Raw genomic sequence first — 18466 nt, 5'->3', positions numbered from 1 at the left:
ACTTAAGTACTGTACTTGAGTATAATTTTGAGGTACCTGCATTTTTTTCAATATTTCCATTTTCTGCTGATATACTTCTTCTTCTCCTCCATAATTATTTGATGTTTTAAGTTACTTGTTACTTGTTCCCTAAAGGGAATTCATAAGCTGTCCAGCAGTTAAACTGTACAAATTAGTTAAGACACCTTAAAATGATGACGCATATAATCCAGTAATATACATTAAGCTGCCACCCTGCATTCACTTTGGCGTGTTGGTACACTGTGGGTTTGATACTTTTCAATATGTACATGATCTAGGTACTCCATCTCTAATATATATTTTTGGTACAGCTGTTCAGTAGTCAAACTTTAGAGGGCCTCTTAATGTAAAAACAAAACCGAACCAATCAGGGCTGTGTAGGTGTTGCATGGTGACGTCATCTTCAAGTGCCTTCCTGTGAGAAAATGGCGATAAATGTGGACGACACTGATGCTACCAAACAGAAGGTTTGTTGTCAACTTGTCTAAAACACTTTTATAATCTGACATATTTCTACAATCGGTGTGACAATGTTAAGTTAACATCACCGCGCAACCACTAACCACTTTTGTCCCAACTGAAAATGACATTGTCGAGACTGATTAACCAATACTGATTGGGCAGGGAGTAATTAAACAGCATAGCCCCCCTCACAAACAGAAATTGGCTGACATGAACATGCTGTCGAACTGAATAATGGCAGTTGGCATCGGCTGTCTTATTATCGCACTAATTAAACTGTTTATGTATGCCGCTATCTGATTTTTTTTAATCAATATTTGTGCCAGCTTCAAACTTCTACCATCAGTCAGGCTCATAACCATGTCTCTTCTTTGCATCTACTCCCAAGAAAAATAATTGTTTTCAGGTTATTATGTATTGCCAAAATATTCAGTGTTACCTGCATTGTGCAGAAGTTGTGTGTTGACAAAGGGTACGTAAATTAGCCATTTCTACCTCAGCTCTGTCCTATTTACTGTTTTTTTGGAGGCTTATTGTTAATGGCATTGTTGCCTCGCGGGGCTGGCTCAATTTAGATTTGATTTGTGTAATTTCAGTTCATCAAAATTTCCCTCTGTCAGTCCCAAAGGCAACAGAGCTTGAATATAAGAAGAGAGAGACTAATGAGGTGAAATTAAAAGTTAACATTCATTCTCCCTCTCCTTGTTTTAGAGACTTTTATTATGACAATAGCTCATTCTAAGGAGTCATTTGTGACTAAACAGAATGAAAACAGAACATTTCACCTTGTACAACAGGCCACAGTAGATTTTTTGTAATACATTACTTGGAATATTGTCCACATCCTATTATGAATTAGTATTAAACCCCTGAAAGCACTTTTCAGTAAGTCCTGTTGAGTCTTTTCTGCCTCTCTGTGTTGTGGACTTAACTAAATGTGGCCTTTTATGCTTTTTTCTGCAGCTCCTCACAGGCAGGTTGTCATGTCCGCTGTCAGTCAGAGGCAATGTGTTGATGGATAGTAATGCTTTACACAGCTTCATGAAATACTGAGCTCCTACATGAAGACCCGTTTTGGAGCATTTATGCCTGTGGCTCTGGGTAATTGGGAAATATTAGTTACAGTGGTGTGAAGGCTTGCTTCCCCGTGGTCATGCAGAGCTCTCTATTTGCTATCACTTACCGACAGTGGCAGCAGAGTACAGTACGTCCTGTTTCTTCTGTCTCCAATTAAGGCATTAATATGTCTTGTTGATGTTTATGCGACATGTGGGAATTAATACTGAGAAAGAATTGATTAATAAACATGTCTTGTTTGAACCAAGGCCATGTTTTCACATCTTAATGCCATATTATATGAACCTGCCAGAGTCAGACCAAGATAAGCTGCGCTGCAGTCCTGCTAAATATCCTGTAGTGCCTTCATGAAAGATTATATTGTTTAATTTTTGCTGAAACCATTTTAGAGAGGATTCAATTGTGTCTTTATTCTGAGGTGTGTAGTTTGTGGTGGTGTTGAATTACAGGTGAAGTGAATAACATTGATTATTTCATTACAGTGACACCAATCAAATGGATATATAAAGCAGCAAATGAACAATCAGTTGGCAAAAGTGAAGTGTTAAGCAAGAAAAATGGACAACATAAGGACATATTGACATCTCTGTTTATGCTACAGAGATGGGTTTCTTATATTTTGTCCACCCTTGCATAAATAAATGGGGTGAACAAAATAGTGAAAACATCTTTCGGGCTTCTAATTGATTCACAGAAACATTCTCAGATGTGGTTAGCCAATTAAGACAAACACAGATTTACTGCCCATACAGACAGCTGCAGTTTTGGTTTATGCACGGCCAGTTTTTCAGCCCTAAAATCAATTAGGCAAATGCAGAACTGTTTTGTCACAGCTACAATGCTGAGAAATGGCTAGAATATTATCAAGAATATCCCATCCATTATAGATCCATTCATTTACAACGTGTGTGATGCAGTTGTACACTGCATTTGATAGAAAGATAGATAGATACTTACTTACTTATTTACTTATTTACTTTCTTATTTACTTACTTTATTCATCCCTTTGTCGAAATTCAAGGTATGCAGTAGCTCACACTTGTTACATTCAAGACAGATAAGGAAACCAATGTACAAAAACGCGTGCTGTTATCATGCAAATCAGGATGGTCGAAGAAATAAGTTGCCAAAATTGCTGGTATTTATAATAACGAGTAACTGCTTTGGTGCAGAACTAATCACTCAAGAAATTAACCCAAAACACATTACAACCAACAGTGCTGGCAACCTGCTCAAATATGAAGATTTGTAAGTGAAATATCTCCATATTTTGAACTGATGGATTAAACAGTCAACTGACAAGTTCTATTTTTTTTACAACTGGATGAATGGTTGTTTATTAGCCTGCCATTTACTTAAATATTTGGCTTGTAGTACTGCTTAATGTAAGGGTTTGATGGGCAGCCTCTGCCTTTAATGTGTAAAAGAATCAGCATAGCCTGTACAGCTATAAATCTGTCAACTTTTATTTCTTTTTAATAGACTGTATGCTCTAATTTCCTTGGCAGTAATGAGTTTGCTGAGGGGTCCGGTTGGATGGTTGAGCCCTTTTCTGAGAGCTCAAGAGGATGATGAATGTGTGGTCCAGTGTGTTGATGTGTCTGCTGGACAGAGCTCTCCATCTTGGCTTGGCAAGGTGTCTGGTCTCTTCTGGGCCTGCCAGTCAGATGTGTGAATGAAGAGAGGAGGGCAAAATGGTTAGAAGCTTGTTGCTGTGGAGAGCTGGGGCTGACAAGGAAATTTTCCTTCACGGAGTGATTAGTTTTTTAAATTAATACCATTAATATTTTTCATTGAACCAATAAGATGTGTCTGGGCTGTCCCAGAAAAGGGATGGATCGATGTACTAAGTGGAGGTGTGGATGAGAGTGCATTTTAATAGAGATGGCACCGTAGTGATAGAGTTTGACACACATGGTCATCAGCTATCCTTCATGATGAAGTGTTTGGACAGCTGCTAAAGATGAAAAATGTGTTTGCGTGTCACCTATTGATCTTGTGTTCCTTTATGATTTGCTTCACATAGAGAAACAAGTCATGAATCCTTGAATCATTCATATCTTAATCTTCTCATTTTTGTCTTTCAGTTGGCGTCAATATGTTCTACATCTGCATCATAGTCTATCTGTACGGAGACCTGGCCATCTACGCAGCAGCTGTGCCTATATCACTAATGGAAGTTGCCTGGTAAGACCAAAAGACTTTCTTTACTTTCATTTATTGTGAAATAAAATGTACATATTGATGTATTTTCTACATTCTGTTGTTTATGAGCATTCAGAACCTTTGCTTTCAGTGTTGGCAAGGCAAAGCACATCTGTCTTCTCCTCTTTGGCTCCTCTATCTCACTCTATTGTCTATTTGTGACCTGCTGAACTCAAGATTAAGACAATAAAGCTTTGCTGACAGAGGCCTGTAGGCCTGCTCACCTCTTACTCGTGCTCCTGGCATCTGAGTCATGTTGACTTGCTTCCAGATAGGTTTTTATTGCTAGTCTGTTTGCCAGACTGGGTGAAAATAAACTGTTTCATATTGTCATGGACTCATATCACAGTAGAAGTTGTTCCCCCTGTAGTGGTGTTTTAGTGAGATGATTTCAGGATTGTGACAGTTAAAGTTTCTGACAGTGATGATTTTGACAGTTTGTGGCAGTTTCAAAAAGTTTAAATGCACAATGTTTCCTCAGCTATAATGAGAGTCAGGTTGGAGGATGTGATCAGTGCTGCTTATTTATCTGTCCATCCGTTTGTCAGCAAGATTACACAAGAATTTCTGATTTTCATTAAACATGAAAGAAAGGTTGAGCACTGGCACAGGAAGAACTCATGAAATTTGTTGCAGATCCAGACCACAGACAAGAGCTGCGAAGATTAATCAATTAGTTGTCAAGTATTGAATTAATCACCTATTCTGATAATTGACTACATAGCTTGAGTAATCATTTAAGAAAAATCTAAAATCTCTGATTCCAGCTTCTTAGATTTAATGATAGTCTGATTTCTTTATGCCTCTATGACACCAAACTGCATGTCTTTGGGTTGTGGATAAAATGACACATTTGAGGTCTGACTGACATTTTCTTTTTACCATTTTCTGACATTTTCATAGACCAAACAGCTGGTTGATTAATCAAGAAAATAATGAAAAGATTAAGCTACAGTGAAAATAATCATTAATTACAGCCCCTTTTTTATATTTTACCTTTGTCTGCCTTTAGTGTTTTCTTCAGTAAGGATAAGCCAGGTTCATTTGATGCTATCTAGAACAATGCGCTTTGGCACCAGTGTTAGTGGTTTATATTCTCAACAATCTCAACTGCTTAAACATATGATCTGCCTTTCAGGAGAATTGTAAACAGATTGTGTCATCAAAGGTGGTTGGACTGAACTTTAAAAAAATATGTTTAGGAGGCAGAGACCCATATCTCTACTTATCACTAAAAAAAAAAGTGGCTTAATCTCCTTATTGTTGTACTCTTTTGGTCAGTGAACAACAAAATAGGTCAGGAGCACCAACCTAATGACCAGTGAGTCTGATCCAGCTTAGTAAACTTGTGTTCTTTCTGCCCCTGTTGCCTGTGATCATCTATACTGTTTTAATACAGCTCATGATTTGCTGTATTTTCTTCTTCTGTTATCGGAAAACTGAAAGAGTATGAAATATTGACATGATAGTGAGTAATAAACAAGTGCACTTGAATGCTTTGATGTAATTTCTAAAAGATCAATTCTCCCTCTCCACACTTAAATAGAAGACTGGAGTTTTCACGTATATCTAGTCTGGAGGCTAAAAGCTTGGTTTTAGTGTGTGAAAAAAATGCAGACTTAGAGTAGAAACATGTTGACAAGATCTTCACAGAGTTAGATCTTTACCAGTAATTTCTCCAGTTTTTGTCTTTCCAACCTATGCCCTAAATCACAATTACAAACAGGATGGACAAAAAGAGACTGACTAAAAGTTAGCTGATTTACCGTTAATTTGATCCTATATAAGCTGTTCATGGCTGAAGTTGTGCTCTGTTTTCCTTGATTATGTGTTGTTTTAAGCATTAGCCTATAATATAATTAGTGACTACGTAGGAACTATTAATCTACTACTTTTCCTGGAATTGCAGAAAAAGAGTAAAAAAAATGTTAGGTAATGAGAACTTAATGAGATATGCTAGTTTTTAGCAGATTTACATTTAACACTGTAACTCATTATTATCTACTACATAGGCCTTGGCTTTGAACTGTTCGGGATGGTTCTAATTCAATTTCTCACTTGTTCCCCTTTAATTTTCTGTCATCCCCTGCTTCATCGAATTAATTCATAATCACAAAATCACAGTGGTGATTTAAAGTTAAAAAAGGTCACAGTATAAACTCTGTCCTTTTCATCTTCTAATTGTTGCTCTGACAAAAGCCCCCCTGCCTCATCCTGTCTGGAGGCAAAGCACACTGATGCTGTCTCATCGTATTAAATTCTCCTCCACTGAGGTCCAAACCTTACTAACCTTCCAGCAAGAATAAATGTGAGATGTAACTGAGACTTCAAAAGCAGTTTTCTTCGCCTGGAGGCTCAAACTACAGACTTCTCAGTGACATGATCAGAACCAGATGATTTTCCTAAAGCTTGGTCTGTCATGCAACAATGATAGGGTTAGTGATTGCTTTTTAGAGATACTCTTTGGGGTTTCACAATTTCTGCTACAGCCGATTGATCCGTCTGTCACAAACATAGACATTATGCATTACAAGTTGTAATAGAAAGTAGATCTGATAGCTGTGGTGATGATCTGGCTATGTCAACACCTAACAAGGTTAACATAAAGTTTTGTGTTTATGTGTCTGTACAGTGGAAACCACTCCTGCAGTGCTGGAAGTGTGAAATACAACGATACGGACCCATGCTGGGGCCCTGTGACAAGGAAAGATGCGTACAGAGTGTTTCTGGTAAGTGCTGACTACTTGTCCCAACAGAATGTACCGCGTTTTTACCTTTCTGTTAGGTGCCAACACTCGACCAGTTATCTGTCTCCTCCTTTCAAGCCCTGGAAAGAGGGACTTGGCCCTGTGTTGTAGTTAAGAAGGCAGCAGTCAAAGTCGGTTGACCTCAAAATGTTAGGATGAAGGCCAGACTGTGGTGAGCAGGCATACTGTAGCTGCTCTAAACTGAGCTGCTCCCTTCAATATCCAACTAACATCTGCAGTTGATTAATTACTGAATACATTTACAAAGATAAGATTTCAGTGCCAAGCTTCAGATTTTTGTCATCTAAGTGAAGATTGTCTACCAAGTTAAACTCTTGGCTGTTGTCTGGTCACTGTCCTCTCTGCAAACCACTGCCTCTACTGTTTATACTGTTTTTTTCACCTAGGCACAATTTCACACATGCGCTTTCTGTTTAGACAGAGAATGAACTAGCTCTTGGAAGAAAACTGGTTCAGAACTTCATCTGTCAGTGGCTGGGGGTGAGATTATTGCGGCCCAATGACAGCAACTAAAACTCTGTTTAACCATTTAAAAAAATCAAAACAAACAGTGCTAGTTTGCAAAGAGGAAAAAACAGAGCTTCAGTCTGTATGTGTATGTGGAAAGCCAATTATGTATTCGTCTTATTTTCCTGATGTTTTAATATCGCCAGCTGGCATGGAGCAGCATTCACAAACACCAACTGCCATTTGCAAAAATGTTTATGTACACCGACTGGTGATATTAAACATCAAATGGCAGAGAAAATGAGATGAATAATGGCCTCATCTGCTTCCCAGCAGTTGTCCGTGGGAGAGACAAACTGTCTACATGCACTTTGGTCCTCAGCAGAAGTTGAGGAAAAACTAAACAGATCTTTGAAAATGGAACTGGTTTTGGAACAGACGTATACAGTGATGTAATAATGTGGCTCTGTGGTGAGAAACCAAACTGGTTCTTTGAAGGTTTGCTGGTTGAACCACCTCCAAACCAGTGTGAGCACCAACCTGGGAGCAGTTAGTTTGTGATAGTAGAAATGAGGTATTAGACACAAAAAAATGTTCTATTTGTTTGATTCTTTAAATGAAAGCTGGTGGACTGTTTGATTGATAGTTTCAAACAAACTTACACAGTGACGTGCGAAATGAGCTCGTCATGTCATGGTTTGATGGGTAGATAGTTGAAAACTAGCAAATAAATATGGCTTCTTGCAAGTCATGAAGGACAGGAAGCTGTGATTGTTTTGAGTCCAACATGTATCCTCCCCATATGAACACCATGTCGAGTGCTAAATTACACGATACCATGACGGACAGTCGAACTACAATGCATTTAAACAAAGACAGTTTGCAGTAGGTGGGAATTGTTGAACAGTGGAAGTACAGCCTGTTTTCAGAGGAAATTTCTCCTCTTTGAAAGGTATTCCACAGTGATCATGCCCCTGAACAGTGAATAAAAATACATTTTTGGCCCAAACAGCTAACCTCTGTACATCCTCTGAAAATGTTTTAATCTCCCGTAAGAACAAGGTGTAATGTGCCAAGCCTCGCCTCCGTTTCTGTCAGATTCAACTTTAACAACATTTTCTGTTCTTCCTCACTCAAACTTCCCCTGACACCCCACCTCTGCAGCCACAGGAAGCGCTTTTGTGTCCTTGAAGTCCTAAGCGAGCCAAACTCTGATTTCCACTCGAGCTTTAACTTTGCTCAGCGACAGTGATAGATGTGCTGATCTACTCCTGTATAATTTCTGTGCCTCCCTCCTCTCTGCTCGCTCTCCTTGCTGTCCTTGCTTATATTTTAATAGAATAAGCAGGCCTCAGATAATTTGCCAATAAATGAACTTTTCTCTCTTTTATCTCCTATGGGATAAGCTTCTTACTGTATGAAGCAAATTTAAATAATGCTGATTTGCAATCTCCGGTCAGTTTGTTTACACTTGCAGATTTGCAGACTAATTTTCCAGTTTGATCGCGACCAGTCAGAGAAATAAATATGTAACCCTGAGGAGAATTTTCACCACTAAACACTAACAAGGTTTGTTAAAGTTTTCTACAGAAATATTTTGTATACAAATTATAGAATCGTCAAGCACTGCTCACTCATAATAATCTGGTCATTTAAATCACTGATTAGAAAATGAGAAGCCAGAAGCAAAGAAAAGTGAGCTTTCACCTCTTTCTCTGCTTGTCAGCCTTACTTTCCTCAGTACATCATATTAATAAACATAGGCAAGTGCAGTAATGCTAGAAGAAGGGTGATCCTTTGTGTAATAAAACAGCATACACTGAATGTATTTTAAATGCAGTTTGTTCCACAGATGCCCAAACTTATCACGTCAGAATGGGATATGATAACAGAAGGCAAAAAGCAAATGCTAGATCTTAGTTTGGGATGTTAACTGAATTCTAGCGCAATCAGAAATTACAGTTTTTCTTAGCATGAACCCCATACATGTGGTCATAATCTCCAATTTTCATCCAAACTGTGACAAATCTGTGTAGTTTTGTCATATATCAGGATATTGCCATCAAATCTGAGGCAGTTTTTTTTCACAGTCCCACAAAGCCCTTCACATGAAAAACTAGAAAAGCACTCAGAGAGCGCATTACTCCGCCAAGGCTGCTCAGTCTTTGTTTCATTTTCGACACCTGAAATCTTAAAAAAAAATGTGTGCATTCAGACTATGAGCCACATCATTGCCAAAATCTAATCAATTGGTCAATGTGTCATTCCTGAGCTTCCCAGAAAATTTCATCCAAATCTGTAAATCCGTTAATGTTGCTAACAGACAGACAAACCAACACCGATCTTCACATAACTGCACTGAGGCTCCACCTCCTTGGTGGAGTAATAAAACCAAAGCTCAGACTAAAATATTCTGCTGTTTATGACAAACTTGGGGAGGTTTCTTTTCTTTTTATGAATATACTTCAGGAACTACAGCCATTTTAATTTGATGTCAAATTAGGTGTTTTCTCCAAAATGATGGTGGAATAAAAGAGGTTAAGGTGTAATGTGTTTAATTATGTTTCTGAACCACTGACCTCCATTATCAGACAGCATGTAACTACAGTTGGAATAGTGTCCCTAAACATTGTCTGTTGTTGTCTTTCGATGTTAATAGTTGGTCCATATGTTCATAGTTATTCTGGCTTTTTCTGATATTGTTTTATGTTTTAACCCAGCAAATCTTTCTTTTTGTCCTTTTTGACCTTAAATAAATCGGAATTCATTGAGCTGTAATAAAACATTCAGTAACTCCTGATAGTGGGTGGACAGTATCTTCATTTTGTGTGTGTGTGTGTGCTTTCTCAGGGTCAGAGGCTCTGGCCTAAAGACACTGCCCAGACTCTGAATGATGAGTCTAAATAATTGACTTTCTCATCAGCTGTTCTTTACCCTGTGGAGAAAACCCTCAGAACCTGCCCCACCCATGATTCACCAGGTCTCCTTTGTATTCTCAGTGTTCCAATATGAGCTGAGGTGTCAAGGTGCCCTTATTCCCCAGCGTTGAACCAAGAGTCCATTTTTTTAACTGACCATTTTCACTCATTCTCTCCAGAGGTCCAAAGTTTCAGAGCGGTTATTCAGGGAAGCCATGCTCAGAATTGCTCGCTGAAAGATGGAAGTTTGTGACATACAAATCTGACCTTTATCTCTCTGAAGAAACATCTTCTTCCAGCTGTGTGTGGAAAAAGGCCATTCTAATTCCCCCCCACCATCCACTCTAATGACTCGCAGGGTGATCTATGAATTATTAGAAGACAGATACTCGGTAACGGTGGCACTGGCATAAACACCATCAAACAACGGATCTGGAAATATCAAAGCATCAGCGTTCACAGAATGAAAATGAGTCTTGCCTTCTCCTCAATGTTATGAAAAATACTGATGGTGGCCAACAAAGTTGCAAGGACATTCTTATCACAAACTTTTAATTGTTTTGAGTATGAATGTTAAACAGGGCTCTTATTGCTAAAGCTAAACCACCGTGAGGGCGTCCTAATAGTCTGTGGCTCATCACTCCATTTTTAGGTCGCAGTATTGTCATGACTCCATCGGTTAATGTTACATGTTGTCATCTGTTGTCATCAGTATGGACAGATTATGAAACGATGGGTCCCTGGGCACAGACCTATTAAAGGCCACACCACCCAAACTGAAAGCCGCTCAGATGTGATTTGTGGTTGTTTTGTGTCCCACCTGTGCATCGTCCTTTGTGTCTCAGTGGTCATTTTACACCTTTTTAGGATTGTTTTTAATCTCATTTTGGTCATTTTGCATCGATTGGGAGTTTTTCTGTCACTCTTTGTTGTGGCTTTGTGTAACATTTTGATTGTTTTGCATATCTTAGTAGCCATTCTGTATCTTTCATTTAGGTAATGTTGTACCACATTTGGGTTATTTTGTTTCACATTCTGGTTGCTTGCATCTCCTCTGTCAAATTTGAGACATTTTGTGTCAGTTCTCTTTGGAGCAATTTTATGTTGTCATTTTGTGTCACATTTTGATAATTTTATATCCCTTTGCAGCCATTCTGTGTCTTTTTGTGGCTGTATTATGTTATGTTTTTGGTTGTTTTGCACCTCTTTGGCATCATTTTATGCCTTTGTGGTCATTTTGCATCTCTTTCATATATTCTTTTACTTGTTTTGTTCCTTGGGCCTATGGGCCTGTGCCCGGTAAACCTGTTCAGCAATCTGTCCTAGGTCATCATTCAAACTGTGAGAAATTATTTTGTTTTCAACTAAACTAGACCAAATTTTAAGTGTTGTTATAGTGCAAATATATTTGAGGTAAAATTTGACATTTCTGGGTAATAAGATTATTTTAAACACCTCCTCCTTGTGAATTTGTACTGCACTGTACTGTCGTAATGTGTAATCAAATAATAGGTACCAGTGGATGCCTGTGACAGTGTTATGTTAAGACCACAGTAAAGAGAACTGCTTGGCTGTGTCCATGGGAGTCACCAGGGGTGATGTTTGAGACATTACTGCAGCCATAACAGTGTTAGAGTTTAGAAGATGATGAGAGATTAAAGAGCAGCCTGATTATGGTGTTGTTCTAAAGAGCTTTAATCCCTGTGTATGTGATTGGTGCTGAGAGGGGGCGAGAGGCAAAGAGAAAGTAAGGGCGGTTAATGTCGGAGGGTTTCAGACAGAGGGAATTGTTGTATTGATGGACGGAGGCTCGACACAAGTTCAGAGGTTTTCACGCACTTTTTCCCTACTGCTAATTTTTTTTTGACACAACAACCCGTGTGTGTTTAAGTTTCTATATGCGTCATTGACACAGATTTCCAAACATCTCTGGCAAAAGCTAACAATTATTCCTTAATGTGTTGATTATTTTTCTAATTGACTAATATATCTTCTTTATATAAAAACTCCATATTTATTTCCCAGTGCACAAGGTGGTGGATTGAAAAATCTTTTCCCATCCAACAACCCAAAGATATTCAGTTTACAATTACTTAAAATCCTTAAACATTATTAACTGGAACAAGTGACAAATTTGCTTTTTTTTGCTTGGTAAGTGGCAGTAAATTGATTATTACTTTTTGCTTCTGATTAATTTTCTTTTTATAAGCCCATTTAATGATCTGGACACTAATCCATCTTCTGCTGAAAAAAAGTTTAGGAGCCAAGCTTTTATCAGAGCTTCATGTCATCAGCTTTATTCTGTGGCGGTCCGTCCGCCTGGACATGGCGTTGTTACATTTTATATGTGAGTCTGTTGAACAGTTTTGGCAGCTTTCCCCCAGACCGGTCTGCTGCACTTGGGGCTCTTTGTTCGCGGTGGACAACAGATTGTGGGTTATTTTTAGGCTTGAGAACAGCTGTCCGTGTACAGATGACTAGACCTTTACCAGCAGCACTCTGGCAATCAGGAGGAATGAGCAAAAGTGAGACGAACATTAAGCTTGATACCTGGTTCAGTTCTTTTTGTTTTGTTTTGTAATCTGTAACTTCAACTGGTTAGTATTTAACCTGTTGCTGGGACTGTGTGTTGCTTTCTTTGTTGTCACATCCATGTTTCTGACTTTGAACATTTGAAGGGCATGATTGAATATAATGTCCTTTCAGGCATCATCTTTTCTTTATAGCACCACCTTGGGCCCATTTTGACATATGTCAGTCATATAAGCTCAGTGTCAATTTTGACATTGGCGCTTAGCCTATAGGGAAATGGGGCTATATGTGTACTGTCCACCGAGTTAAATTAGCTGAATTCTTCCTGTAATCTTTACAGCAATCTGTCCTGTATTGTCATATTCAGTTTTATTCAGCTTTCTAACTTTACAGAGTGATGTTAATATCATTGTATTATGCACCAACCTCTCATTTTTATGAAGACCTCAGTGCTGAATTCATACACAGACAGGCTAATTACTCTATGATAATAAGGCCTGAAGGCGGTTGATATTTCATCAGGTCAGATCTTTGACATAAATCAGTATTGACTTCACACATCAGCACCATCAGCTATGGACATTTCATGACAGCCTTCATCCGAGGTTCTGAAAGTTTTTAAGAAGATCAATTGACCGTGATTTGCTCTGCTGCCGCTGATTGATTCTCATGTTCACCACCCAAGTGGACGGCTGAGGGCTTTTCTTCCTGTATCTACAATATCTGCCGCCTCTGGGGGTGTTAAAGGGAGATGATGGAGGCCCTTGCATAACAGAGCACTCAGTGTTGATCCTGGCCCTTTACACAGCTTTGATTGAAAAGATTAAGCGGGCATGAAACAGTTGGGTGTTTCTGGGTTTTTGTTCAGCTCCAGCAGAGATTCCTCAGACCTCAATTAAACTTCGCTGTCCTTCATTGTCCCCTGCTAAGTTTTCTTTTTGAATTTCACTGCAGGGGCTTTGCCACAGTGGCTAGCCAAGCAGTGGTTGGTACACGCCACCCCGCTGGACAGCCAGTACAATTTAAAAGGCTGATTTATTGTTCTCCCAGTATGTGGGAAGTGATGGAAAATCAATGCAGTATATGAGCTCAAAAGCATTTATGCTTACGCTGCATTGTTCAAAGCTTATCTTCATGCAGATATTTCAATTACAGTGTGTGTGCCTATTAAGCCATGCCCGGTTTCACATGTTGAAATAAAGTAAATGCAAAGTTGTTGCTTGTCCCCTAAGAGTTCAGAAATGACCCAACCTGCCACTTTCCTCAATACAGAGCTGACTGATTAATTAACTGACTAATAAAGATTTATTCCAAGATGAATTTCAGTGACCTTGATGGCCGTTCCCTGTGGAGGCCTCCTGCCTTCTTTTTACTGCAGTGCTTTAGCCCGTTACACTGAGTTAATAACACACCAAACGAACATATAAAGCATTCATGCTTGGTTTCACCTGTTTAACTGACGGAAGAAAGATTTTTCTCCTCAGGAACACAATAATAGGGAGAAACCTTGAGAAGAGTTATCTGGTGTAAGCTTCATTCATTTAAGCCCTACAGCGATTTTATGGGAGTTTTTACCATTATATTCACCCTAATCTAATTTCTGATGAAGTAACCAAAACAACAAATATGTTGAGTTGAAAGTTGAGGTTTCTCTGTTTTACAACACATCACTGAAATTGTGCAGCCAAAGTTGGATCCAATACCACAAGCTGAAAATGCAACGTGGTATTTATGTACTTACCAAGTCTACTGGAGTCTGGGGTAAACAGCAAATTCTGACAGGGGAAGAAATACAAGTAGTGAGATGACAAACAAGGCCCTAGTTTATCCTGATGCTTTAAGCCACTTTATTTGTATTTAAACCGGAAATTGAGCACACCTGGAATATCATGAGTAATCCCTCATAGTACAAGAAAATAGCATGAGCCCAATCCACTGCAAGTACAATTGTACAAAGCTGAATCAGGATGTTGTTCTGTAAACTGTGATGGATGTTTGCCGTGCATGGTTTGGGTAATAATTCCACCTTTAGGCTTTGTTTTACCTTGGGCGTTGCTTCTGATTATTTGTGTTTGAGATTTTACAGAAATCCTATATCATTGTTGTTAGTATTACTGTCAAGAATGATGATTTAAAAACTATAAAAAAAATTAAATGTAAGTTGTTGTGTACTGATATATGAATGTGAATTTTTAAAGCAGCTCATATTTGGAGTTAAACAGATTTCTTTAAGTTCCTAAGCAGTACATAGTATGGACACAAAAAGCATCGAATGATTGTTCATGAGCCCCATTTTCCTGCTTCTGGAAGTCTGCTAGCTTACCAAGCTCATATTATTGTTATTATTATTGTTAAGTAACAACACTGGAATAGCTTGACAATTTAAGAACACAGGCACTTAAAGGTGGAGTTTGCAGTTCTAAGCCTGTACACTTCGTGTCTTCGTAGCAAATATCTCATCATAGTCCGCTAGCTGCTCTGAAAGAAATCCAGTGTTCTGCACAGCTTTGGCTCAATAAATAAGAAACAATAAATTGACGAAAGGGGCAGGGGAAGCTAAGATTTGTATATCTGGCACTTGCTAACTAGATAAATATCAACAATCCTTCTCCAGAGTCAACAGCGCCAGCCTCACATTTACCACACATGACTGAAGCGGTCATGTTTGAGTTTTAACGTAAGGAGGTATATATGTAGTGAAATTGTAACGACTATCCCTTTCGTCCCAGAAACTGTGAGGAGATGGCAGTACAGATGGTTTAATAGAGATTATCGCAGCAGGGAGAAGTGTTTGAGCTGTGATCCACAGGGGGGGAGTCCACTCCACACAACAGCAGGAAGCTGTATCATAGCGGTGGATCAGGACAGGGAGGAGACGCGTGATGCTGGTGGTGCTTGAATGACTGGTGGAGGCTGGAGATGAGGGAGCAGTTGTCAAGGAGACACAGAGGTCATTGAGGAATAACTGATAAGCCTTTGGATTTTCATTTTCTTTTCCTTTAGATGTAGCTTGTTGTTTCTTGCGGCCTGACCAACTGAGGGATTAATTACGGGGACTTGTTTATACTAGACAACATGCACCGTACATTCATGCATCATGCTTTGATTAAGCAGTATCATGTTCAAGGGTAACAAGAGTGGCCTTGATGAGACTGTCCTCCTAAGAAAAATGGCAGAGTCATTTGTTTCAGCAAGTGCTTAAAAATGCTTACATTCAAGTGGTAAAGCAGGAAATACTGTACCAGAGAATTATATTTTAGTGATTTTAAAGTCTGGATGAAAGAAACTAGAACATGAGAAAATATTTGTGTTTTCAGTCTATTGATCCTATTCTATAAATATTAAGTTCTGAAAAAAGGCAAGGCAAGAAGTGTGGCGTGCAGTACTGCTACACAGACCTGCCTCTATGTCTGGAGCAGTATCCAGCTTTCTATGTAATAGTGCAGACAGAAAGGCCACAGTTGGGCAATGCAAGTGTTCTGAGGGTTGTCTGGGCAAACCCAAACATAAAGCCTGTTTGATTAAGGATTCAAAATTTGAAAAGGAAGCTAGCTGTAATCTTTGTGTATAGTTTTTCAAATTTTCTGACATGGGGAAGGTGGCAATTGTGAGCCATATACAATGACAAAAAGAGTTTTGTCTTGTTGCAGCATCCTCTGCACTCAGTCACAACAGTTTTTCCCAACCAAACTTGACAGCAGCCACAACAGGTAATGAATCTGCCAACACAGCCAATGATGAACAGTGAGAATTTGAGCCCAGTCAGCCATCAAATGACCAGCTAGTCTAGAAAGCTGACAAACTGAAGCTGACATCAGATTATCACAACAGTACTGCACCCAGATGATGATTTCAATGCATTGATCTGTTAGCTGCTTCTATATTGTCAGTGAGTAAGACACATGGCATGGTTTCATTTTTAGCATGGTGAACAGCTGTTGCCTGGTTGGAAGTACCTGCTGCTGCTACAGTAGTACTAGCAAACAGGTAGATTTTAAATCATTATAAATGCATAGTTATCTGGAATCAAATGTCAAATATGATCTAAAGAATATAGTAATAGCCTTAGATTTGAACCTGAAAAATGTGGATCTTTAAAAGGAAAATGTGCAGGAACCCTGTATATGAATGGGCTAGCTTCAGCTTGAACACAGGAGATCGCTGCTTATTTGTTTCTTACTAAAAATCAACATTGGTTTCTTTTAAATATTTTCATGCTTGCTTCTTAACCTTAAAGTCAGAGTGTGTAGAAGAAACGGCAACAGAGTTCCTCTGTAGGACTGTCTCCGATACCACCATTCCTCCAAAACACGTGAATACACACTGTCTGCAGTGCGACTGATACACTGGAGGGAACATTGATGGAGAGGGCATGCAAATGGGTTACATCACCAGGTTTGCAAAGTGTTCCGTTTAAAGCCAATATAGACAAACATAAGATAAACAGACTCAAAAGACAATTGCTCATGATTGCCTACAATATGTGCAGACATGTAACACACACAGTTAAACATACCCTAATGAAACTGCAGGAAGATGGAGACCACACATACAAATGGATGTGGTCATTGGGCCTATTTAGCTGTGCCAGATGTTGTAGGTTTAGGTGAAACTGGCTGCACTTTGTCTGCCATTCTTATTCTGTGCTTGCTGGCTCAAGCATTGTGTTCAGTGAGCCTTGTGGAGTGGACAGGCAGAGTGCATTGGGGTGCATAGTCTGACAGGCAGGTAGGATATCCAGTCATCTCATGCAGACCTAATGCAATAATTGGATGGGCTTTTTACAGGCTTGCGACTGCTGCAGATAGCAGACTGTTTCCTTGTAAGACCACTTGATTTGTTGTTTGGTGTTGAGATTTAAAGAGACTCTCAAGAAATATAACAAAAAAGGCTTCTGGACTACAATAAATACTGTTTCTTTAGTTGAGTGCATGATTAGTATCAGTGACAAAGGAGTAATTTGAACTTTTGGTCTTTTTTTGTGCATAAACCATGAGCTGATGAATTTTCTTGCTGAATGTGATGACTTGTTTATTTTGAGCAAGACAGCAGTTTGGTGTGATGACAGATATACTTATGGTAGTTTTTTTTTGCATGTTATAGTGTATTTTTTCTTGATATCATGGGAATAGTGACTTTATACCATGGGGTCACGTGTTCGTGTGCGTCTCTCCTTATACCATATAGAACAAGGCAAGGCAAATTTATTTGTATAGCTCAATTCATACACAAGGAAATTCCAGGTGCTTTACAATGAGAAAGAAATACATTTAGAATATTAATTATGAAGATGATTTAAAAGTAGACATTAAGATCATACATATAAATCATAGAAATAAAACATAGAAGTACATCAAAAGTCAAGATTATAAAGATAATTTAAAAGTAGAAAAGTGCATTAAAAGTCAAGAAAATACATCGAGCATCTAAGAGAAAGCTGCAGTACACAATATGGTTTTCAGTCCCGATAAAGTAAATGCACTTTGTTTCTTTCCCAACTGTTTTATCTTGGGCCCTCCACTGTGGATTTTTTTTCTTTTCTCTTTAGACTAAGAAAGGGCAAGATGACGAAACAAATCTACATACCAAATGCGAGAAGTGAAAAGCTGGTTATCTGGTACAAGGACATTTCAGAGTGATGTAATGGTCTCCCTCGCTGAAGGCAAATGAATGTTATTTCCAGGGAACATGCAAGGGTTCGTGGCCACATTTAAAATGCAGACAGGTTAACAATAGCTCGCTACACTGAGACCTGGTATAACCTTGAGCTCATTACGCGTCCTGCAGCATGTTTGTGGGTTTGTACTCTGTAGATTGCTACTTGAGCAGCAGTTCACTGTGTCTTTCTGAATTGATTGGGTAGTTAGCTCATGGGGCTCTTTAGTTACTCTTCAGGGAGCATCTGCTTAAGTGCTGTCCACTGACCCGTTGTGCCCTTTCCCTGAATAAAATATCCTAGCCTTGTCTTTTTCAATCATGAGTTGACATATTGCATATTCACATAGGGCTTTCTTTGATTTGTTCTTTTATTTTGTC

The 18466-nt window shown here is 38.8% G+C and overlaps 1 protein-coding gene across 2 annotated transcripts in view; it reads left to right on the top strand.

The window, feature by feature from the left end:
- The window catches only part of tmem104 (transmembrane protein 104), a 70065-nt gene that overhangs the window by 15438 nt on the left and 36161 nt on the right, over nucleotides 1-18466 (top strand). For both annotated transcript variants that reach the window (XM_023293078.3, XM_023293079.3), the window contains exons 7-8: nucleotides 3648-3747; nucleotides 6398-6494. In XM_023293078.3, the coding sequence (XP_023148846.1) occupies nucleotides 3648-3747; nucleotides 6398-6494 (197 nt within the window). The remainder of the gene's footprint in view (nucleotides 1-3647; nucleotides 3748-6397; nucleotides 6495-18466) is intronic.

Source organism: Amphiprion ocellaris, chromosome 19, assembly GCF_022539595.1.
Source record: "Amphiprion ocellaris isolate individual 3 ecotype Okinawa chromosome 19, ASM2253959v1, whole genome shotgun sequence".
Lineage (NCBI taxonomy): Eukaryota > Metazoa > Chordata > Actinopteri > Pomacentridae > Amphiprion > Amphiprion ocellaris.
This window is presented reverse-complemented; position numbering and strand designations above follow the sequence as displayed.